At 42.1% G+C, this 25,059-nt stretch overlaps 2 protein-coding genes and 1 long non-coding RNA gene across 3 annotated transcripts; all 3 read right to left on the bottom strand.

Moving 5' to 3' along the window:
• Positions 1-2,092: 2,092 nt before the first annotated feature.
• LOC138909435 (uncharacterized) lies at positions 2,093-3,884 on the bottom strand. Its single transcript, XM_070200635.1, has 3 exons — positions 3,767-3,884; positions 3,536-3,684; positions 2,093-2,638 (listed from the first exon to the last, which is right to left on the bottom strand). Exons 1-3 carry the CDS (start codon positions 3,882-3,884, stop codon positions 2,093-2,095), a joined length of 813 nt encoding a protein of 270 aa, XP_070056736.1.
• A 1,779-nt stretch (positions 3,885-5,663) lies between these two features.
• LOC138908924 (uncharacterized) lies at positions 5,664-7,279 on the bottom strand. Its single transcript, XR_011415338.1, has 2 exons — positions 6,319-7,279; positions 5,664-5,967 (listed from the first exon to the last, which is right to left on the bottom strand). It is a non-coding gene; the product is annotated as an uncharacterized lncRNA (long non-coding RNA).
• A 1,051-nt stretch (positions 7,280-8,330) lies between these two features.
• Positions 8,331-25,043, bottom strand: LOC138909434 (putative late blight resistance protein homolog R1A-4). The gene is made up of 2 exons (XM_070200634.1): positions 24,823-25,043; positions 8,331-9,204 (listed from the first exon to the last, which is right to left on the bottom strand). Exons 1-2 carry the CDS (start codon positions 25,041-25,043, stop codon positions 8,331-8,333), a joined length of 1,095 nt encoding a protein of 364 aa, XP_070056735.1.
• Positions 25,044-25,059: the final 16 nt, after the last annotated feature.

Below are 25,059 nucleotides of genomic sequence, written 5' to 3'. Positions count from 1 at the left end.
GAAACAATTTATCGGCAACAAAGTGAAAAAGTTTCTCGATGATCATAAGATCAAATGGATCTTGTCGACACCTTATCACTCTAGTGGGAACATACAAGCCGAATCGACCAACAAAACCATACTCCAAAACCTCAAAAAGAGGTTAACCGACGCCAAAGGAAAGTGGAGGGAAATCCTACCCGAAATCCTATGGGCATACCGTACGACCTCAAATTCTAGTACCGGGGCCACCCCCATTCTCTTTGGTTTACGACGCCGAAGCTCTAATACCGGTCGAAGTCGGAGAGCCAAGTATCAGATTCCGATATACAACAAAGGAATCAAATGGCGAGGTAATGAATACGAGCTTAGAACTGTTGGATGAAAGGCACGAAATCGCTCTTGTCCGGTTGGCCGCCCAAAAGCAATGGATCGAGAGATATTACAATAGAAGGGCCAACCGTTGATACTTCAATGTTGGGGACTTAGTGCTAAGAAAAGTCGCACTGAGCACATGAAACCCGAGCTAGGGAAAGTTGGGACCGAACTGGGAAGGACCGTATCATATCATCGAAATCACCGAAAAAGAATCCTAGAATCTCGGAACGATGAACGGTGAACAACTACCAAGCAATTGGAATATAACTCACCTAAAATGATATTACTGCTGAGATACGACCCCATTCATTTTCTTTCGTTTATATTTCAGACTAACATTTGCAGGTGACAGACAATGAGCAGTACAAAGTTTTAGGTCTGAAAGCACGCGTTACACTCTTTTTCCCTTGAACCGGTTTTGTCCCAAATGGGTTTTCCAACAAGGTTTTTAATGAGGCAACAATGGTTCGTAATAACTTAGAATCAAAGACCGATCATGTATCGGTGTCGAAGGTCACATTAACAGTATCCGAAGCTTCTCTCTATGATCAATTTCGAATACTGGGGGGCCTTACCCTCAGATATCGACCTTAGCAAGGAAATTACTTTGTAATGGAAAGGTCTCGATAGGTAGGATTTATTGTAAGGGACAAACGATCAAACGAATTGTGCCCGCATAGATTGATCGATCCTTAGCATAAAGCATGTACGGATGTATGACTGTTTTACACAAGAATAAAAAGAAGTTTCTTCCTTACAATCATCTTATCTTTTAAAAATTTCTTATTTACATTTCTTAAGGAATTCCCTGCTTCCTATCCCCTAAAGGTAATGAGCCCAAGGGGCGCTTTAACCTGATATCGAACAATTACTCTTTCACTCGGGGATTGTCGTCCGAAAACAAACTCGAACGGTCCAAGCTATTAGACCTCGGGGGCATAAGACCTATTAGGCAACCCCGAATTTTAAAGGCCACGACCATCCCCACTCGGGGACTGTTAACTCAGGCAAGCCTGGATAACTCGGAAAAGCAAGCCCACTGGGCGACACCCGAACTAAAAGGCTACGGCCATATTAACACGGCTCGGAGACGTTCGAGACCCGTAATAAAAACAAGGCCTTTGAAAAGAAAATTTTCATAACCGGTTCTAAAGGCTACCCTCGGCAAACTATAATCTCAACTACTTACTTTGGGAGGAAGTTTCCGGTAACACCGAACCCCCAAAATGCCTTAAAATAGAATAATGTAAAGGCAAGGTTTGCTTGAATCTTCGAACATAACCTAATTATTTCGTGCTAAGGCATTTCGATCTTTGTGAATATAAATAATAAAGCAAAGGAAAAAATTCGAAAGACGTGAAAGGGAAAGAAAGCCTTATATATTTATACAAAATTCTTTTTACAAGGGCCAAATAGCTCGATGAAATTTTTTACAAAGGCCGAATGGCCTCAACAAAAATGCAAAAAACAAAAAACAAAAACATCTAAAGGCCTAAGTGTCCTGGTCCTCATCGGGGGAAGGGTTTTTACCCTCGTGATCTTCCCCACCTTCAGACTCGCTTAAACCCTCGGAGTCATTATCATCCTCGGGATAAGCCAACCTTTTAGCCTCAGCTTCGAGCTCTTTGGCGTTCTCAATCTCAGCTGATAGGTCGAAACCGTGGGCATGGATTTCTTCGAGGGCCTTTCTTAGAGATTGCCATTTAGCATGCTTGTTGATGTCTTTTGCTCGAACCTAAGCAGCCTCGGCATGGGCCTTATAAACGGACACCATCTTATTAGCATTGGCCTTAACTACTTTGGCCTCCGACTTGGCCGCTTCGAGCTCCGTGGCCAGATGTTCTCGATCAGAAATAGCTAAATTCAACTGGGACTGGAGCTCCTTCATCTCCTTGGCATGAACCAAGGACTTCTCCTTTATACCTTGGAGTTGGACTTTAGCCGAAGTCAGTTGGGCTTGGGTGGTCTCCTTTTCTGAGGCCAGGCGGTACATGTTCTTTTTCCATTCTTCGGCCTCAGCCTTTACCGCATCTACCTCTTCCCAAAGTTGTCTGATCTTAGCGATCTTCTGCTGGACCTGCGGGTTTGGACTATTAGTTACCGTGACCAATTCGTCGTCACTAAATTCAAAATTTGTTCTTACCTGCTCAGCCAGGTCGAAATGCTCTTTTCGAGCCACCTCTAACTCAGCCCGGAGGCCCTTAGCCTCCCCTTCTCTTTCCTCACTGAGAAGTTTGTTAGCATCTCTTTTCTCAGTGAGCCCTCGGATCTCGGCCTTGTACTAGTTCAGTTCTTCCTGGTATCAGAGGAACATTTCATGGTGGAGTACCGAAGCCTACAAACACAGAAGGTGGAGTTACGATCATCTACAAAATAATCTAAGTACACACTAGAAATTATTAGGAGGTATTTGAGGTTACCCGATTTAATGCCTGTTGGGCTTCATTTAATAAACAAGGCACTTCCACCTCGTTCATCTTGGCCTGATCCTCCTCGGTCACCAAGCACCGAAGGTAACTAGCCACCCCCACGGGGGCAGAAAGAACCCGGACATCCTCCGAAATAGACATAACTATTGACCCCTTCCGGTGAGGATTCAAACTTGGGGTTGGGAACCGGTGGACTAGTTTCGGGATCGAGGCAGGTCAACTTGTCCCCCATGATGGAATCTTCTTCGGCACTAGTATATCACCCAACCCAGTGATGTCCTCCGTAGCGGTAGAGTCTACGCCATAAAAGAAGTTTTGAAAGGAGTCTACCGCCCCTTGTGGCTCTTCGTTGGGTCGTTCTTTCAGCTCTTGAGCTTCGGCGATCATAGACTTAGTAAATAATGGCGAACCAGAGAGGTCTATCACTTCGGGTATGCCTTTCGGAGCACTATCCACTGTTCGGGAAGAACCGGCTACGATCTCGTTATCGGCCTCCCTATCTCGAGGCAAAGCAACCTCGCCTCCTTCTGGGTCTTAAGCTTTGGATAAAGCTCCCTCATCGACCTCCCCGAGTAGGTAATTCAGTTTCAGCTCTCACCGGTTCGGGGGCCCCTCATACCTCAAGCCTTGGCAGCACACGGACCACCAGTTCAGAGCTCTCTTCTTATTCTTCTGGCTCATCCCTGAGCCAGTAGAGTGAGTCCGAAGATTGGCGCCCGAGCACTAGTGCTACCCTTAGGTTTACGCACCAGATTTATTTTTGTTTTCTTCTTTTCCGATCTTGGCGAACTCGAGGCCCTCTTCCTTTTCTTCTCATCACCCTGCCTCGGAGCAAGGGACTTAAGAGGCACATCCTCGTCATCGGATGGAGGCCTCATAGCAACATCCTTGGGAAGACCTGCAAAAGAAAACAGAACTAATAAGAACTCAACGGTAGGAGGAAAAAATCAAATATTATTAAATCGGAAAAGGAAACTTACCATGGGAACGGGTCTCCCACCGACCCTTTAACAGTTCACGCCACGCACGCTCGGAATAGAGTTTCTGTGACACCAGGTCCTCGACCCACCCCTTGAGTCGAGGAACTGCATTGGGCATTCGAGCAACAGTTGCACCACAAAATGTCGATAAGAAGGGAGGAAAAAGAAAAAACAATAAACGAAATCTTTAAGGCAAAGTTATGCTTACGTTTCATGTTCCATTTCTTGGGAAATAGCATGTCCTCGGCCGTGATTAAATCCGAGGTCTTCGCCCGAAAGAATCGTCCCAACCAGCCTCGGTCCCGATCCTCATCTATACTCGAGAAGGGGGTCTTACTGGCTCGGTGGGCAAGCTTTATTAATCCCCCTCGATAGAGTTGGGGACTGTACAGGCACAAAAGATGGTCGAGGGTGAAGGGACACCCTTCGATTTTGTTTACAAAGAAGAGGAGGAGAATTACTATCCTCTAGAAGGCGATGATGACCGAGTCCAAGGGGCCCAACGTGAAGGGATAAGTGTAAGCACTTAAAAAATCCTCCACATGGGTGGTAATCGCTTCCTCAGGCGTGGGCACCACCACATGTTTATCGATCTAGTTGCAATCCCCTTTGACCTTAGAGAGGAGACCGTCGGTGATCGAGCATATATATCTCGAGACCGGTTCGCATCGACCCAGTACCGAGGAAGTCTTTTCAACCTTGAAATTAGCACCAGTCGAACACCCACCAGGAACAAACACTTCAGGGTGAGGTTCCGCCGTTGTTTCCTCGCCGGCCAGCCGTCATGAAGAGGCAGTTTCTTTTTGTGGAGCTGTCTTAGAAAGTCGCCATTTTTCTGAATAGATATGAAGAAGAGGAAGTCAAAAGGTTACGCTAATGTTTTGGAATGAAGACAAGCGAAGATTCTTGCAAATACCTCAAGAAATCAGGTACAAGTGTTAGAGAATGCAAAGACTTTTTAAAGAACAAGAGTAGAAGAGGTTTAAATGTAAAGTTTGAATGGATGAAGGATCGAGTATATATAGTACTCAGATGACGGTTCAAAGTCTGTAGCGGCCGACCAGCGACTGGCGGACATTTAATGCCATTAAGATGTGACTGACGAGACGTTTCGTCTATTTTTGTCATTTTTGAAGCGAAGTATCAAAATCAGAATCAAGGGCTCATATCGTTTCTCATCGTTTACACTCTGAAAAACGAGGGGACTATCTGTATACAGCCTAAACCGGGCTCATCTATTGCATGACGGATCAGAACTGAAACGTGATGGATTGATGATCGACCCCAGGTTTCATCGAAACAAAGAACGAAGTCAGAACATACATCTCCAAGATCTTCGAGCCCGTGACTCTAGAATTGATCCTGATTCCGAACAAGCTCGAGAAAACATTATCGGGCCCAATAACAAAAGGCCGAAGTATCCGCAACTGATCGGATATTACGGCGGGAATCTCGGCACGTATCAACAAGAGACCGACTAATTAGCAAATCACGATATTTCTTACCTTTTATAGAATTGTACTTACAGTAGGACTCCCCTACTATATAAAGGGGGTCTGATTCTTTGTAATGAACAGGGTAACACGCATCCCAAAAATATTATAATATTATTTTCTTTCTGCAAGCTACTGTTCTTCTGTATCTGACATTATTTGGATCCTATTCAGTTTGGAGTGAGGTCTATTTCCTATAACTGTTCAAGTCACACGATATGAATTTACTTTATTATTTTTCGCTTTACTTATAGTTCAATCTATCGCTTTGTGTCAAGTTAGATCACGTATCCTTAAAACCACGTATAAATTCAATTGTTATTTATTTTTATGGTGAACAGAGCCAGAGGAAGTGCATTTATATTTAAACCCAACAAATACATATATTAATAAAAATATCTTGAGATTCAAGTCAAATCAAAAACTCCGTAGCGATCCAAAACGTTATAAGGGAAAGAACACCATATTTTGTGTACAAAGAAGTCATGACATACCATGAGATACAAATCAAAATCATATTAATACAAGCATTAAAATGAAAATAGAAACCATCAATTTGAGAAAATCTATAAGACTACAGAATGCCAACAGGGGATAGATGTACAAATGGAGTACAAAACAGCACAACAAAGCAGAAATGCTACAACACCAATCATCGGTCCAACGACCAATAGCAGCAACTGGCACCTCACAACAATCCAATATTTGCTGCAGCAGCACCAAAAATTTATTTAACCAACAGATAAAGTCATTCAAAAAAACTAAAAATAAAAAGATGATGTCTATCAAAATCGATCAATATCAAAAGAGATCATCTTTATTGCCATCATCAGCAAGAATTTATTGCTTCAAGATGCTAACATCAATTCATTTCTGGGGCACACTTCGGACCATTAAGACAAACATTTTACTGAATGTATAAAGAAATTTTACTTCAAATAGTTTTCAAAGACAGACAACTAAGGTACTAAGCTAAATTATATATGAGCTAGTGAACCAACGGAAGTTATATCATGGCCCATGGGTGAAAAAAATAGCATCATTAGCTTAAGATTGTACCTGTGAGTCGGACTGGAAATGAATTGAAGGTTGCAAGCTTGCATACACATTCATTATTCTACTGCTAGATACAACAACAACAAACCCACTGTAATCCATAAGTGGGGTCTGAGGAGGGAACATCTATGCAAAACCAACGCTCCAGGCGAGAAAAGGCTTCATCAGATGCTCTCCATTTCGAGAGATTGAGATTTTCAAGTTTCAAGAATTTGAGCTGAGGGAACTCATCATCTCTCACTCTCCCTTCATTCCTTTCAAAATCAACTTGTTGCAGTTTAGGTACATAAAGGGTGGGAAGTTGTGCAATGGTCAAAATTCCAGCAAGTTCCAGAGGAAAATTGCACAATGACAACTTCTTAAGACTCAATGGGAAGTTTAATCCAGTCGGAATCATTTTCGGAATACTGAAGAAGAGCACCTTTAGTGTTTCAAGTTGTGTTAAAGAGTCTAAGACAGGGAATCGACGTCTGTTCTTTCCACGACCCCATGATTTGTCAAATATACATCTTAACATTTGAAGATTGGGTGTTTTGCTCACTTTCCTCTCCATATCTTCTGCACTAGAAAAATATGGCGAGGAAAGCGTTGCCAAATTTTCCAATTTTGAGGGGCCTTTGTCAAGGAATTTCATTGCATTTTCGAACATAGCTATATCAATGTGTACATGACTCAACTGATCCAACTTCCAGAAAGTTTCTGGTCCTTCATTCCTTTGACTTGAAATGTTTCTAGATTCCGAAGATTGTTTATAGATGATGGGATAGAATTCTTAGCAGTTCGAACAGCAAAGTACCTTAGATTTCTAAGTTCTGTCGGGAAAGAATCCACAATAACAAACTCCGAATCCAATACCCTAAGAAAATTGAAGCTACCAAATATGTCTGATGCATTTTTCATGACAGAAAATCTATTCTCACTGACCTCCCTGAATAAAATCGACCGAGCATACGAGCATGATGCGCTTCACGACATGCCTAGATCTTTCCAATGGATCTCTTCTTAGTAACAATGACCAAGTTTCTTCTGATAAGATCCTTGAAGTAAGCTTCTGCAATGTCCTCCAAATCCTTGTCGTCATCATCTTCAATGAAATCCTCGGCAATCCATAACCTTGTTAGTTTTGAGACTAAAATTTCCTTATCCTCTAAAAATGCTCCGAAATATAAAAGGCATGATTTCAGCTTATAAGGTAAATTGTAGTAACTTAGTTGTACTAAATCCTTTGTGCCACCCTGGATTTGTGCACCTAATTCCTAAACTTACTTCCATTTGCTTCCAACATTTTTCTTCCTTATCCATCCTTGCGAGGAGACCAGCCACTAAAACAACCACCAACTTTCGTCATTATTAAACAAACGTAGATCATGGGGATCAGTGAAACGTTTAGCGTAAAGAGCAACTTCCCACAGTCTGGTGGTCAGAATGATTCTACTGTCGTTATAATCATCAGGAAAGCATAATCTTAGATCATCCCATGCATCTTTCTCCCACACATCGTCAATAATCAGAAGATATCTTCTTCTCGTTAATGTTTGTTTTAGTCTAGCAGCTAATTCACTTTCACCATCTTTACTAAGATCAATAGGCTCATGAGTAGCATCACTCAAAATGGAAAGTAGCAAGTCTTTACGTGTGTATACCTGAGAAACACGACACTCACCTCGGAAATTGAAATGGGAGACAATTGACTGATCATTCATAAAACTTCTGGCCAAGGTCGTTTTTCCTAATCCAGGCATACCAACTATGGAGATAACTTCTAGCTGGCATGGTCCTCCAACTAATTGGCCTCTTATGGTTTCCTTCACATTGGTAGCAGGGGAAACAATTGTTATTTCCTTCTTCTCGGACTTAGGCAACTCTGTCTTAACAATCTTAATCTCTTTTGTCATCACTGAGAGCCATATTTTAAAATACGAAAGAGGAATATCTCTAACTTCCAAAGAATCTATTGTATCCTCTAACTCATGTGCATTATCAATGACTCGTGCAGCTATATCTTGAATTTCATCTTACTTATTATTGCTTTGTTCTGCTGCACCCTTGAGTAAAGGTTGGAGAAATTCAAGCTCCTCATGGACCAGTTCGAGTTGGTTCTTCACCGAAGCAAGTGAATCAGCAGGGCAACAAATGAGTGCCTTTAGGCTCTCCAGAAGGAAATTGATAGAGCCTAATGAATCATTTTTAGGCAAATGGGATTGTACCCACTCCCGGATATCACGGTTAACCTGTGTCTTGACAAGCTGCACTGTATCAGCTAAAACAATCAGTTCTTGCTTCTGATGTTCCTTGTCTTTGCTGCTGTCATACAATGAATAAATGACTAGTCCAGCATCAACAGCCACATTTTCAAGTCGTGTGAAGAAACGGTTCCTCATCTCATCCTGAATGCTGTTAATTAATAACAACTCATTGAGAATAATTCTCGATGACTTAAGCTGATCCGGAAGGGTTTCAGTTTGGTCCTTAGCCAAAGGAAAAAGTGTTGTCGTGGACATGGGAGGACTGCCTGATAACCTTAAGTTTAGCAGGACATCAGCGTAGATGTCGTGAACCCGTGGCTCAATAGGCTCAATCCTTTTCTGCAGCAAATCAATAAGGGAATTAGCAATTCCAAGAACCACGGATTTATCCTCGTTGGAATCAGGCAAATAGAAGAAGCAAACAGTTGCAGCATTGGTTGCCACAACTTCAGCATGAGAGAGGAAATCTTTCCAGCAGCTTTCGAGTTCTGGGCTATATATTGTTCCCAGAAAACAAACAAACTTCTTGAGTACTGTCAACTCCTTTACTAACACTTTCATTTGATCCTTGACTTGAAAATATATGTCCTCTGAATCATCAGGCACAGCAAGCAGCTCGCCAAGTCGAGCAATCAGCAGATTCCTAAGATTCCGTACAACATTGTTTATGAATTCCACCACAAGTTCGTGGGTCAATCCATATACATTCAAACAATTTGACTATTGCACGTGACACATGTATTATGATTTGAACTTTTCAAATATAATCTTAAAATATTTCGTAAATAAATTTTAGACACAATAAACCACGGCTTTGATACCACTGTGAAATTGCATATAGATGTTCGTAACGCGCAGCGAAAGATAAAAACAATTCTAGACAGATTTTTTTGTGTTTAAAATTTATTTACATGTAAAAGATTGGATCTAAAACTAATGTTCGGCCAAAAATACATATATTTAACCATTGTTGCCTCACATTTTAGTACTTTTAATCATCTTTTGAGTATTAATTATATTACTTTGTGCTTAATACTATATTTTAACTGTGTAAAAATAAAGCGGTGTGAAGAGAAAGATATCTTGAGAAAAAATGGATAAAATGCGGGGAAAAAAAAAGAAAATTAAAAGAATAAAAAAATGGGGACACCCTTTAGGTTTTGTTCCCCGAGTGGAAGACAAGAAAAAGGATATATAATTCAATTGCATTTAGAATGCAATTGATGAAAGTAACGCAGCTAAGGAATTGAACGTGAAAACGTACCGGATTCCGTGCTAAGGCCAGTGCCTCGCGTTGGTCTGGACGCTGCGTGTGCGTATTTTCTTATTTCATCCGGGATAATGTTATTTCAGCCCTACACGACCCCAACTCGTATAAAATGGGTTCTAAACCTAATTTGGAGGGGATCTAACATACTTTGAAGGAGAATTCACGTGGAGGAACACACACCACGCTTGAGGAGGCTTCTAACTAGTTTTTCTTCTCTTCTCTTCTCTTCCTTTAATCTCATAGTTTATTAGTTCTAGAGCTTTGGATGTTACATGAACGTTGTAGTTTTAAACTTGAATTGTTCTTATTATTTTATCATATTGATTTATTTATTCAATCTTGCGCTTAATTATTTGATTGCTTGATCACCAATTAAATACTATCTACGAATCTAGGATTGAACTCGGAAAAAGGAATTTTAGATTACATATAAGATTGAATAGAGCGATATCTTGAACTCGAGCATCGGGAACGGATTTGCGGTTAGGATAGGGATATACCCAATCGCCTTACTTGATTACTATACATGAATTATTAATGCATTCTTGTTAATTCTAATTCCATAGGAATATAGGCGTTAGGTTAGCTTGAATAGACGAGTAGCACTTCGGGAGAAGGCTGCGAGTAATATTAACCATGTCAATCAATAAACTAGAAAAATTAATTAGAAAATTTAAGTGAAAAACTTAACGTGATTGTTACCCAACCCATATCTCTAGATAAGGCTGGCAAGTGGGCCGGTCCAGGCCCGGGACCGCAGGCCAAACGGGCTAAACAGGCCAGGACTGTTTGGGCCTATTTTAGTGGGCCTGAGCCGGTCTCATGGGTCGGTCCTATGCTTTGGGCTCGCCAGGTCCGGGACCATTTGGCCCGCAAGGGACCGGATCGGTCCCTTAGCGGGCCAGACGGTCCCAACGGCTATATTTTTTAAAAAATAAATATAGCCGTTGGCTATTTATAAAATAGCCATTTAACCCCCTCCCTAACCCCCCCAACTTTGTTTTAATCCTAAACTTTTTATAATTACACTTTTTTCCTATTTTCAACTATAAATACCCCATCATTCTTTCATTTTTCTTACAAAATCATCAATCTATCACAATCTCTCTCTAATTTTCTTCTATAATTGCTACTATTGCTTACTTTATTATTACAATTCATGAAACAATTGTGAAGTTGGTGAATTGAAGTCTTCAACGATAATCAATTTTTAACAATTTGTTCGTCAATTCGGTAAACTCGTTTCAACTCTTAAGTTTTAATATTACAGTTTTGTTTATTTTATTTATTTTCTATTACTTTATTAATTAAGATGGCTTCCTTCAAAAAAGCTTTTTGCTAAAAATAAGGAAAATTCTAATAGTGACGAATCTAGTGCTCAATCTGTTCCTCCTCCACTGCCGGGGCTCCTCGAACCAAAATCCATATCCGTCCTACACCTGCTATTCTTGATAGCGATAATAGTTTATTACAATTTACCGAAAGTCAATTTTTCCATAATATTAGAGCTGGTGAACAATTAGACCATGAATTAATGAATGCTCTTTATTCTAATCCAACTATTGATGAAAATGATGACGAGGAAATAGATTTTGATGAAACTCAACCGGATGATGATACACCAACTAGTCCTGCTCCTAATGTTAACCCAACTAGTGATAACCCTGCTAATTTAAATGATTCCCCATCTGATACTCATGTTACTACCCCTACTTTTTCTAGACAACCTAGTAAACGGACGGAAACATCTTCCGTTTGACCATTTTTTACTCAACTAATTCCAGAAAATAAGGCTAAGTATAAAACTTGTGGCACGAAGTTAGTTATTAAATACTTTGGATCGCGCGTGAGGGGGGGGGGGGAGGAGGGACTTTGGCTAGACACATATTGAAATACCCTCAAGATTGTGATGACCCAAAAGGTCATCTTATATTTTAGAACTCGAATCTGCGCTCTTAAGCCTTAAAAATCTCATTTTTACCCTCCTCGATTTGCGTGCGCAGTCCGGGCAGGTTTCCGAAAAGCTTTTATGTTGAAAACAAATAAAAATAAGAATTATTTCCTTAAAAGTTAATTTTAGTTGATTTCGATCAATATTTTTGATAAACGGGCCCGGATCCTTGCTTTGATGGTCCCTGTAGGTCCGTATCGAATTATGGGACCTAAGCGTATGCCCGGAATCGAATTCGGAGGTCCCTAGCTTGAGTTATAAATTTTTGATGAAAATTAAAAGTTTGGAAATTATTTGTTTTTAAGAATTAGTTGATATTTGGCATTGTTAGTATCAGGTCCGTAATTTGGTTCCGGAGTCCGGTACAGGTTCATTATGATATTTATGACATGTCTGTGAAATTTGGTGAGAAGCGGAGTGGATTTGACGTGATTCGGACGCCCAGTTGAGAAAATAAAAATTTTAAAGTATTCTTGAGAATTTCATTTGATTTGGTGCAAAATTTAGAGTTCTAGGTGTTATTTTGGTGATTTGATCGCGCGAGCAGGTCCGTATGATGTTTTTAGACTTGCATGCATGTTTGGTTTGGAGCCCCGAGGGCTCGGGTGCCATTCGGGCGATGTGCGAGTTGAGTTCAAACCTCAACAAGGCTACTGGTGCACCAAATCTGGTGTGCCCGCACCTGCGAGCCTTTAGTCGCAGGTGCGATCGAAAGCCCCGCAGATGCGACCAAGGCTTGGACTTCATTTTTTTGTTGATGCGGACTTTTCTCCGCAGGAGCGGGACCGCCGAAGCGGAACCCTGTCCGCAGGTACGGCTCCAGTTGGCCCAAACCTGTTCCGCAGAAGTGCACACCCCGTCCATACATGCGGATGCGCATGTGCGATCAAAGCACCGCAGGTGCGAAGGTCGTTGGACAGTGAGCATTTAATTCGGACTCCAGCTATTTTTCTTCTCGTTTTCAAAAGGATAGGAGGTCTAGGGCGATTTTTCAAAGACATTTTCTTCACCAAATCATAGGTAAGTGTTCCTTAACTCGTTTCTTTCAATGTTTTGCTTCATTTCACTAGAATTCAACCTAAAAATCTAGAGTTTCATGGTAGAATTAGGGGTTAGGGTAGAAACTAGGAATTTCGGAAATTTGGAAATTTAGACCTCAATTCGGGATCGGATTCAAAAACTAATTAAATATTCGGGCTCGGGGGTGAATGGGTAAAGAGGATTTTGGTCCGAACCTCGGGTTTTGACCAAGCGGGCCCGGGGTCAATTTTTTTCGACTTTTAGAGGAAAATTTTGGAAATTTAATTTATGAAATATAATCGATTTCTTTAGCAATATTTGATATTAATGAGTCATTTTTGAATAGATACGAGTGGTTTAGAGGTGATTTCCAAAGGAAAAGCTGTGATTGAGAATTAAGTGGCCTTCGGAGCGAGGTAAGTGCGGTGTCTAACTTTGGCTTGAGGGAATAGGTATTGTGTAAGTATTTGCTACGTGTTTTGTTGTTGAATACGGCGTATAGTATAGGTGACGAGCATCTATACGTTGTGGTTGAGTCATAGCATGCGAGTAAAAATCCATTTCTTGTAAATTTGTAGCTTTAATCTTGTTATCCATGCTTATTGTTGTTGTTGAAATGTTGAAAGACTTGTATCCGGTTCCACCAAGGACGATAAAATTGTGAATATTGATTCGAGGTTGAGATGTTACATTGTGAAAGTAATCATTTATGAAATATTGATTTCATGTGAAACTTCTCTCTATCCGTTGTTACTGATTCTGTGAATTGTGAGGAAGAGTGTAAAGTACGAAAGGTGATGCCGTGCATAATTTAATTATATTGCGAGGAAGAGTGTAAAGCACAAAGGGTGATGTCGTGCATAATTTAATTATATTGTGAGGAAGAGTGTAAAGCACGAAGGGTGATGTCGTGCATAATTTATTTATATTGTGAGGAAGAGAGTAAAAGTACGAAGGTTGATGTCGTGCAGTCTTATTTGTTATTTGGTGAGGTTGAGAGCAAAAGCACGAAGGGTGATGCCGTGCAGTTTTCCTTGTTATTTTAATTGCTCAATTCGTTTAAGGATTTCCAGTTTAATTATGTCTTTTCATTGTACTCAATCTTTATGTTGTATTCCCCTACTGTATGTTCCCCTCCCATTATTTCTACATTTATTGCTTTACTTATTGTTGTTGCGTCTAGTATGATTATACTATTCAGGTTATATGTGGGTGTCTTGTCCTAGCCTCGTCACTACTTCACCGAGGTTAGGTTCGACACTTATCACTACATGGGGTCGGTTGTACTGATGCTGCACTCTGCACTTTCTGTACAGATTTTGATACCGGCTCATGTTTATCGAGATTTGCTATGGTCCGCTGTCCGGAGACTCAAGGTAGATCTGTCGGCGTTCACAGACCTTGAAGTCCCCGTCTATCCTTTATGTCTTACTGTTTTCTTTCATTCAGACAGATGTATTTCCTTTAGACAGTTGTATTTCCTTCAGACTATTACTTGTTGTAAATTCTAGAATGTTCGTGAATTGTGACTCCAGATCTGGGCGGTAGTAGTTAATACAGATTTATGATATTTCGTACTTGTTATATTTCATTGTAGTTAATTAATGTTAATTACTGAACAGAAATAAGGAATTGGTAAATGATTCTCTAACGTTGGCTTGCCTAGCAAGTGAAATGTTAGGCGCCATCACGGTCCCGTTGGTGGGAAATTTCGGGTCGTGACAGTTGGTATCATAGCACTAGGTTGCTTAGGTCTCACGATTCACGAGCAAGCTAAGTAGAGTTTGGAGGATCGGTACGGAGACGTCTGTGCTTATCTTCCATAGGCTATGAAGTTTAGGAACAAGTTTCACTTCTATTTTTCTCTGTCCTGTGATTTTGCTTTCTCAATGTTGATTGAACTCTTTTACTCTTATTCTCTCGCAGATGGCGAGAACACGTACCGTTTCCTCAGCTGAGCAGCAGCCAGAGTCTCCAGTGACAGCTCCTACGCGGGGCAGAGGTCGAGGCCAAGGCAGGGGCAGGGCTCGGCCTAGGGCTCGAGCAGCAGCCCCAGCAGTGGAGCCTCAGATAGAGCTTGACAAAGAGGTTCCAGCCCAGACTGTTCCTGCCGGACCAGCTCAGGTTCCGGAAGGGTTCATTGCTACCCCAGTACTTCAGGACGCTTTGGTCCGTTTGGTGGGTCTTATGGAGAGTGTGGCCCAGACTGGTGCATTTCCCATGGCACCATCAGACTCTCAGGTTGGAGGAGGAGCCCAGACTCCCACCACTCCCTCTCCGGAGTAGATAGCTCCCCAGTATCAGGCTCCAGCAGCTCAGCCAGTCGGATTAGTTCAGCCGGTTATTGCGACACAGGTCGGAGATGGGCCAGCTATGTCTTCTGAGGCTTTATGGAGATTGGACAGGTTTATCAAGCTCTTTCCTGTTCACTTCAGCGGTGCTCCTTCAGAGGATCCCCAGGAGTATCTTGACAGCTGTCACGAGGTTTTACGGAGCATGGGTATAGTGGAGACCAATGAGGTCAATTTTGCTGCATTTCAGATGACGGGTTCCGCCAAGAAATGGTGGAAAGATTACTTGTTGACCAGACCAGTTGGGTCGCCTGCTCTTACTTGGGACCAATTCTCTCAGCTCTTCATAGGGAAATTTCTGCCTATCACATTGAGAGAGGAGCATCGCCGTTAGTTTGAGCATCTCCAGCATGGCAGTATGACTGTTACTCAGTATGAGGCCCGTTTTGTGGATTTGGCCCATCATGCTATTCTTCTGCTTCCCACCGAGAGAGAGAGGGTGAGGAGGTTTATTGATGGACTTGATCAGCCTATCAGATTGCAGATGGCTAAGGAGACTGGGAGTGAGATTTCTTTTCAGGCGGCTGCTAATGTCGCTAGACGAGTCGAATTGGTTCTCACTCAGGGAGGTCAGGGGTTTGACAAGAGACCTCGTCATTCCGGTGAGTTCAGCGGTGCCTCATCTAGGGGCAGGAGTACTTTTGGTAGAGGCCATCCTCCCAGGCCATTTCATTCAGCGCTCTAGGATTCCCACGGTGCCTCAGGTGGTCGTGGCCCTCAGATGCATTATTCCGACTAGCTAGCCTACAATGCACCACCAACTCCTATTAATGCACCTCTACTCCAGAGTTATCAGGGTGGTTATTCAGGTCGACAGGGTCAGTTTTAGGGTCAGCAGTCACAGCAGCCGAAGTTATGTTATACTTGTGGTGATCTGAGGCATATTGCTAGATTTTGCCCTCGGGCAACGGGTAGCTCACATCATCAGAGTTCTCATGCCATGGTTCCGGCACCAGTTGCTGCACCACCTGCTCAGCCAGCCAGAGGCAGGGGTCAGGCAGCCAGAGGTAGAGGCCAGACAGTTAGAGGTGGAGGTCAGGCCGTTAGAGGTGGAGACCAGCCAGCTAGAGGCCATCCCAGGGACGTAGTTCAGGGTGGTGGGCCCCAACCCCGGTGTTATGCTTTCCTAGCCAGGATTGAGGCTGAGTCATCTGACGTTGTTATCACAGGTACTATTTCAGTTTGCAGTAGAGATTCTTCAGTTCTATTTGATTCGGGATCTACTTACTCCTATGTGTCATCCTATTTTGCTTCCTATTTGGTTATGCCCCGTAATTCTTTGAGTGCTCCTGTGTATGTGTCCACACTAGTGGGAGATGCTATTGTTATAGATTGTGTTTACCGTTCGTGTGTGGTCACCATTGGGAGTCTTGAGACTCGTGTAGATCTCCTGCTTCTCGGCATGGTTGATTTTGGTGTCATACTAGGTATGGATTGGCTGTCACCTTATCATGCTATATTAGATTGTCACACCAAGACAGTGACCTTAGCCTTGCAGGGGTTGCCTCGATTAGAGTGGAGAGGAAATCTTGGCCATTTTGCCAGCAGGGTTATCTCTTATGTGAAGTCTCGGTATATGGTCGAGAAGGGGTGTCTAGCTTATTTGGCTTATGTCCGCGATTCTAGTGCGGAGGTTCCTTCCATAGATTTGGTGCCGGTTGTTCGTGAGTTTCCCGAGGTGTTTCCTACAGACCTGCCGGAGGTGCCACCCGACATGGATATTGATTTCTGCATTGATTTGGCTCCGGGCACTCAGTCTATTTCCATTCCGCCATATCTCATGGCCCTACCAGAGTTGAAAGAATTAAAGGAGCAGTTGCAAGTTTTGCTTAATAAGGGCTTCATTAGACCTAGTGTCTCGCCTGGGGTGTACCTGTGCTGTTTGTGAAGAAGAAAGATGGATCGATTAGGATGTGTATAGATTATCGGTAGTTGAACAAAGAAACCATCAAGAACAAATATCCATTGCTGAGGATTGATGATTTATTTGATCAGCTTCAGGGTGCCAAGGTATTTTCAAAGATTGATTTGTGATCTGGCTACCATCAGTTAGGGATTAGGGCATCCGATGTTCCTAAGACAACTTTTAGGACTCGGTATGGGCATTATGAGTATCTAGTGATGTCATGGATTTGATGAACCGGGTGTTCAAACCGTACCTGGATTCCTTTGTGGTTGTGTTTATTGATGATATCTTGGTCTACTCCCACAGTTGAAAGGAGAATGAGCAGCACCTTCGGATCATTCTTCAGACTTTGAAAGATAGCCAGTTATATGCTAAGTTCTCAAAATGCGAGTTTTGGTTGTGTTCCGTTGCTTTCTTAGGTCATGTTGTATCAGCAGAGGGTATTCAGGTGGATCCTAAGAAGATTGAGGCAGTTCAGGACTGGCCTAGACCCATATCAGCTACAGAGATCCGTAGTTTTCTGGGTTTGGCGGGCTATTACCGTCAATTTGTGGAGGGGTTTTCATCCATAGCAGCCCCGTTGACCAGATTGACCCAGAAGGGTGCGCCGTTCAGGTGGTCAGACGAGTGTGAAGCGAGCTTTCAGAAGCTCAAGACTGCTTTGACTACAGCACTGGTATTGGTGTTACCCACAGGTGGATCTTATACAGTATATTGTGACGCATCTCGTATTGGTCTGGGTGCGGTATTGATGCAGGGTGGCAAGGTTATTACATATGCTTCGCGGCAGCTGAAGGTTCACGAGAAGAATTACCATGTTCATGATCTAGAGCTGACAGCCATTGTTCACGCACTGGAGATTTGGAGGCACTATCTTTACGGCATGCCATGTGAGGTATTCACTGATCATCGGAGCTTGCAGTATTTGTTCAAGCAGAAGGAACTCAATTTGAGGCAGAGGAGGTGGCTGGAGCTATTGAAAGACTATGATATCACCATATTATATCATCCCGGGAAGGCCAACATGGTGGTCGAAGCTTTGAGTAGGAAGTCAGTCAGTATGGGTAGCCTTGCATATATTCTAGTTGGGGAGAGACCGCTTGTATTGGATGTTCAGGCCTTGGCCAACCAGTTCGTGAGGTTAGATGTTTCTGAGCCCAACTGTGTTCTAGCTTGTACAATTGCTCGGTCTTCTTTGTTTGAGTGCATCAGAGATTGGCAGGATGACGATCCTCATTTACTTGTCCTTAGAGACACAGTGTGGCACAGGGGTGCCAAGCAGGTTACTGTTGGAGATGACAGAGTTTTGAGGATGCATGGTCGTATTTGTGTGCCTAATATGTATGGACTTCGTGAGTTGATCCTTGAGGAGTCCCATAGTTCCCGGTATTCTATTCATCCGGGTGCCGCCAAGATGTATTAGGACTTGAGGTAGCATTATTGGTGGAGGCGAATGAAGAAAGACATAGTTGCCTATGTAGCTCGGTGCCTAAATTGCCAGCAGGTAAAGTGTGAGCATCAGAGACCTGGTGGTTTACTTCAGAGGTTAGATATTCCTGAGTGGAAGCGGGAGCGTATCACTATGGACTTTGTTGTTGGACACCCACAGACTCAGAGGAAATTCGATGCAGTTTGGGTCATTATGGACAGGCTGACTAAGTCAGTGCATTTCATTCCCGTGGCAGTTACCTATTCCTCGGAGCGGTTGGCAGACATTTATATTCGTGAGATCGTCCATCTTCACGGTGTGCCCGTGTCCATCATTTCTGATCAAGGTACGCAGTTTACCTCGTACTTTTGGAGGGCAGTTCAGCGTGATTTGGGTACGCGGGTTGAGTTGATCACAACATTTCATCCTCAGACGGACGGGCAGTCCAAGCGTACTATTTAGATCTTGGAGGATATGCTCCGTGCCTGTGTTATTTACTTTGGAGGTTATTGGGATCAGTTTTTGCCATTAGCGGAGTTTGCCTACAATAAAATCTACCGGTCGAGCATTCAGATGGCTCCCTATGAGGCATTATATGGTAGACGGTGTAGGTCGCCAGTTGGGTGGTTTGAGTCGGGGGAGGCTCGGTTATTGGGTACAGATTTAGTACAGGATGCCTTAAATAAGGTCAAGATTATTCAGGATCGACTTCGCACATCTCAGTTCAGGCAGAAAAGTTATGCCAACCGTAGAGTTTGTGATGTTGCACTCATGGTCGGAGAGAGAGTGTTACTTCGGGTATCACCCATGAAGGGTGTAATGAGGTTCTGAAAGAAGGGCAGGTTGAGCCCTAGGTATATCGGACCTTTTGAGATTCTGGAGAGAGTGGGAGAAGTGGCTTATAGGCCTGCGTTGCCACCTAGTTTATCAGTTGTTCATCCGGTATTCCATGTGTCCATGCTTCGAAAGTATCACGGCGATCCGTCCCATGTGTTTAGATTTCAGCTATGTCCAGTTGGACAAGGATTTGGCTTACGAGGAGGAGCCGGTGGCAATTCTAGCCCGGCAAGTTCACCAGTTGAGATCAAAGAGTTACCCTTCAGTTCGAGTGCAGTGGAGCGGTCAGCTTATTGAGGCAGCTACATGGGAGTTCGAGTCCGGTATGCGGAGTAGATATCCCCACCTTTTTACCATCCCAGATACTTTTCTATGTCCGTTCGAGGAAGAACGATTGTTTTAGAGGTGGAGAATTGTCACGCCCCAAACTCAGGGAGCGCGACCGGCGCTCAACCGAGAGAACCCGACTGAGCAAGCCTATTAGACTTACTTTTATCCAAACTCATCCATGAATAAAGAGGAGATGTACTCCATTAATCAATCACTGGAAAGATTTTATTAACAACTTCCTTTTCATTCCCATTAGCAGCTTCATTCATAATTTCCAAAACATTACGAGTTTATAGAATTAATGAAAAATATAATTTCCAAGTACCAACATTTCTAGTTCAATTCCCAACATCAACCATAACCCACAACCTGTCTACGGAGCCTCTAAATACAATAGAAGAGTAATATGGAAATGCCGGCAACAAGGCCCCGGCTATACCTCAAATCACTGTACATGAGAAACAAAAGATACATGACCCCGAAATGAAATGCGGCTTACCAAATCAGCTGAAAAGAGTGTACTGCTATCACTGATCAATGCCGCCTGCTGAAGAACCACCTGCATCCATTAAAGATACAGCGCCCCCAGCAAAAGGGACGTTAGTACTGTCGAATAGCACTAGTATGTATGGCTAAAAATCCTCTTTCAAAATAGAATGCCCATATAAGAAAACGCAACAAATAGGAACAACAAGTCACAATCAACAATATCCAAACGTCCAGTTAAAACATAATAATTTTCAAAATACAAACTTCATATATAATTTTGGTTGGGAGATCATTATCCCCGATATACCACCGTCTTTGTTAGCACGGAGTCCGATCACGCCCGATCGGCAAGTCCATCCTCTCACGAACAATGTGGTTTGACATGTGATGCGAAAGAAAGTTGTTACCAAGAGTAGTACCACCATATGCGCAATATGGCGTCTGATCTCCACCCGATCAGCTAGGCCGCCTTCCCACATATGCCGTGAAGGTTGTCTTTTTCAATCCACAAAGGTTCTAGTTTCATCCCAATTAAAGGGAATAATATCACAATCCGCCCCTATACCGGCACGCGTAGTTTCAGGTGTGGGCCTTATGACCCACCCTTCCTCGGTATTACTAATGATGCTTCCAAAAATAGTTTTGATTTGATTTGCAAACAGAAATATCATAAATACAATTGTACTCACCTCAACATCTTTCACATTGTGTGAATTCTCATTAGTATTTCCAGTCATTCACAAAGACAATATTTCCTTGGCTCATTAGGCCATTCACAAGATTCTTTATTCCTGGCACAATGTCCGTATTTCATATTCCATACTTTCACCTCTTTCAATTTCAAAGATCACCATCAAGTATCAACATATAGGATGTTTTAAAAATCATATACTTCAGATCCATTTGAAATGGAAACTTCAAACACAAATGGTTTCTTCCCAAAGAATGAAGCATACCAACCAACAATAGAAATACACATGAAAAATCATAAACAGTCAATACACCATTTACTCTTGAAATACTCTACCCCAGAAATGACAATGTACAATTTTAACACATGAGTATATAGAACTCGAATCACACTGGATATATTTATAAATCAAAGCATTTGTTAAAGCAACCACTAATGGGCATGAATTTAGTACAAAAGCTTTTAGACAATTCTATCTTTCATTGAAACACGACTCAAAGCCATAATCTTTTAATACGTAAACCACACTTTGAAACTTACAGAAAGATTATGGAATTCAGTTCCAAGAGAGAAAGTTAAGCCAACATACCTCAATTGCGCTTCTTTAGACTCTACAATTTTCCGAAACCCTTAGCAACCTCAATCTATTTTAGCAATATACAAATTGAACCCAAAATTAGAAAAACGTTCATGGTTCTAGTTCATTTTTTATTTTTCCCACACTCTTTATCACATGCATGCAGATAAACAACCCTCACACCCATGGACCATCTTATTAATACCCCATTATAGCTATGTTTGAAATTAAGAGCTGGGGTGATGAAGTCTTACCTTTTTGGATGAAGAATTTGGTACTCTACTTGAATATTTCCAAGCTTTGAGTGATGGTTGAAGATTAATTGGTGAGAATTAGGCCCTCCCTCTAGAACCCTCTCTCTCTCACACTAGAAATATGAGAAATGAGCTTCAAAATGGGCTAAATAGGTGTTTTAACGGAATGGGGGTCGGATTTTAAATTAAGAAAATGGGTGCCCGACACAGGTCTGCGGTCGCATATGCGACCGTATAATGGTTATGCGGTCCACAAAGTGACCGCAGAAATGTCCCTCAGGGGCCTGAACTTATGGCCCAGGTATGCGACAAGTATGCGGTCCGCATACTCATTCTGCGGTCGCATAATGCACCGCAGAACTCCTTCCGCAAAAACTCAAGAGGGATTATGCGATTGATATGCGGTCCGCATATCGATTATGCGGTCGCATAATCGACCGCAAAACTGACCTCAAGTTGGCCAAACTTACTGCTTCACTCTGCGGCCATTATGCGGTCTACAGAGTGATTATGCGGCCGTATAGTGGGCCGCAGAAATGCGTTCCTCTGCGAAATATTTTCCTCTCAGTCCATAGGATACTGTTCAATCCAAAAAGTCCGAACCGCTGCTCCCAAGCTCGCCGCGAAGAATTTATACTAATATAACATAGGGATCTATCTTGGCACCACGAAACCCCGAGTTTTTGGTTTAAATTTTTACGGGTCCTTACATCCTCCCCCACTTAAGATAATTCGTAATCGAATGAGCATCAAGGTTTGCTTAACATAGTTTCAGTTGTACCACATAACATCAGCCCTAGATTTGCCTAACTTCCTAACTTTCGGAAAATTTCGCCAGAGTTTCCTTTGTATTTAGGCCTATTAACGTGTCAGAGTAACATCAAAATAATTCCTAACAACACATCCACAACTTGACAAAATATCACCATGTATAACAACGTCACTAATCTCATCATTACAGGCATTATACTATCAAGAGTGGTATCTGGACATGAACTGCACATATTTAAATCATAACACACAGAAGTACCTTTCAAATCACAATCATTTAACTATACACTTAAGTGGGAACATTTTATTTCCTTAACACTTTTGCCCCTCCATGTGGTTTCCTCGACTTACATACTTCGCCATAACACATTAACGGAGACTATCTCAACTCCCGGACTTTTCTAACAAGGATAGAAAATAGTTGCTCCTCACAATCCTATTATCCCTTATCTTCACCTTATTAGACATAGACAAATGAAACATCGGGTACATGGAGAACAATAATAGGGAAACATCATACTCATAGTTTAGCCTATTTCCTTTCAAAATTCCATAAGGCCTAATGTGACTTCACATACTTTACCTTTATTAACAATTCACATAGCACCCTCATGCAGAAAATATTGAGAATAACCCATTCACTTTCTTCAATTCTAAATCTCCATGCCGAACACCCAAACTAAACCTTTGGCAACCTCCAACAATTTCTCTAAGATGTGCTAGCTTGACTATGACCATAAAATTTCCTATCCCATATATTTTATCACGGGATGATGCTTCTTGTTTGACATGCCTGAACCTACAATACTCGATAGATTTGCTACAAACAGGAACAACGAGGTTCGAGATTCGCTGGAAATATTCAAGAATCCATCAACGTGCTGAGCACGGCATTTCAAGAGGTTATATCCTAAGAGATATGAAGGTCACTACCAATAGCGCTGACATGGAGATTCATTGTGGTGACACCATCGGTTCAACAAACGAGTCATAGAGTTGCCTAGTAGGCATAGATAATGTAGGGATCAGGTTCATGATTAGGAGATTTAAATAAATGAGTCATTTTAGACATGTGACATATGGGAGGCATAGTCTGGAGGAGAAAGACATTAGCGTTAGTTATTCCTGGAATAATATGAGCCAGGAAAAGGACAACAACAATTGTTTCATTCCATACGTGCCTTGTTTGGCAATAGTAGGCCTCAAAGAGAGATAGCACTTATGTGACACCAGTCGGCTCTTGGAATGTAGGGAAAATCAGTTTAACTCGAAATGAGAATATTCTAGCACCCTGAATATGATATGGGTTTCAAGATACACAAAGTTGCATTACACTCTTAACAGTAACTAGCACAAGGAATCTATGCCACAAGCTTACGAGGATGAAAAGAAGTTGAACACTTGTGAGATTATTATCATTCCCACAGCTTAACCTTTGCCAATATTTGATCTTATGTGAGAGGACTAGAGATACGACGAGTTTGTCTTTCAATTCAATATCCACATCATAAGGCTGCTCAACTTTCAATCTCACACAAGTGGAATCATATAACTAGGACATCTTAATGTTGGATGAAATCATGTATTAGTTAGAGAGAATGAACACTTTGCCGTGAGCTAGACATGTTTTTGCCATAACAACTCTCAAGTTGCCATTTCAGGCCAATTCACGGGCAACCACAATACTGGGAACAAAGTGAGTTTCTCACCGAGGCATGATCTAGATGGACATGAAAGTCATAATAAGATGGGTAAACAACAAGACCTCCCTGTGACGAATTTGTGATAAATCTCAAGTTGCTCAGAAACTTTATGCGGATAAGTGGCCCCTTTCAATTGGCATGTACGCACATGATAGGTGCTAAGATATACTCTCATATTACTAGACAATGAATAGGATTCATGACACTATTCATAAAGGAGTAGAATAATTGTTCCAACCATAGAAGTCACATATACCGGAGAGGAAAACAGTGACTCAAGAAGGATCTCAACACTGGGATGCTTTCCATTGGATATGATACCTCATAGGTAAATATTATGGCGATGCATGTATAGGCACATATGAGCAGATGTTATCCATTTGAATCAAAAGGTTCTATACGAAATTCATCAGGTATTGTCCCTTGTTGAGAATTTAGGGAAGCAGTGGGAAGTATTAACCTAGGGCTATAACGCAATTCAAGGAACCCATTATAGAACTCAATTTCTCAAGAGGTTGTAAATATAAGGAATTGTGATAAAGAGGCTTCACGAATATTGTGCCTCGTTCTAAGAGTAGATACAGAGAACGACTCATAAAGTTGTTTCGGTTCTATCCCAACTTCCATAGTAACATAAGAGGTGACATATGACAAAGTGGAACCGGGATCAATCAGAACATACACATCATGAGATCGGATAGTCAATATACCTGTAACCGCATCCGGAGAAGCCTCAAACTTTTGACGTCTCCACAGAGCAGAAAACCTGTTGGGCCCTCCCGAGCTCTGAATACCACCCCTAGCTGTTCCACGCCCTGCAGGCGTTATAGTGCCTCTAGCTGGGGGAGGCGTTGTGGATGTAGTAGCTACAGAACTGGCTGGCTGTGCCATACCCTTGCCCATGCTCTGGAGAGACAAA

The sequence above is a fragment of the Nicotiana tomentosiformis genome, chromosome 4, assembly GCF_000390325.3.
Source record: "Nicotiana tomentosiformis chromosome 4, ASM39032v3, whole genome shotgun sequence".
Classification (NCBI taxonomy): Eukaryota; Viridiplantae; Streptophyta; class Magnoliopsida; order Solanales; family Solanaceae; genus Nicotiana; species Nicotiana tomentosiformis.
The sequence above is the reverse complement of the archived record's forward strand: the minus strand, read 5'-3'. Positions and strand labels throughout refer to the sequence as shown.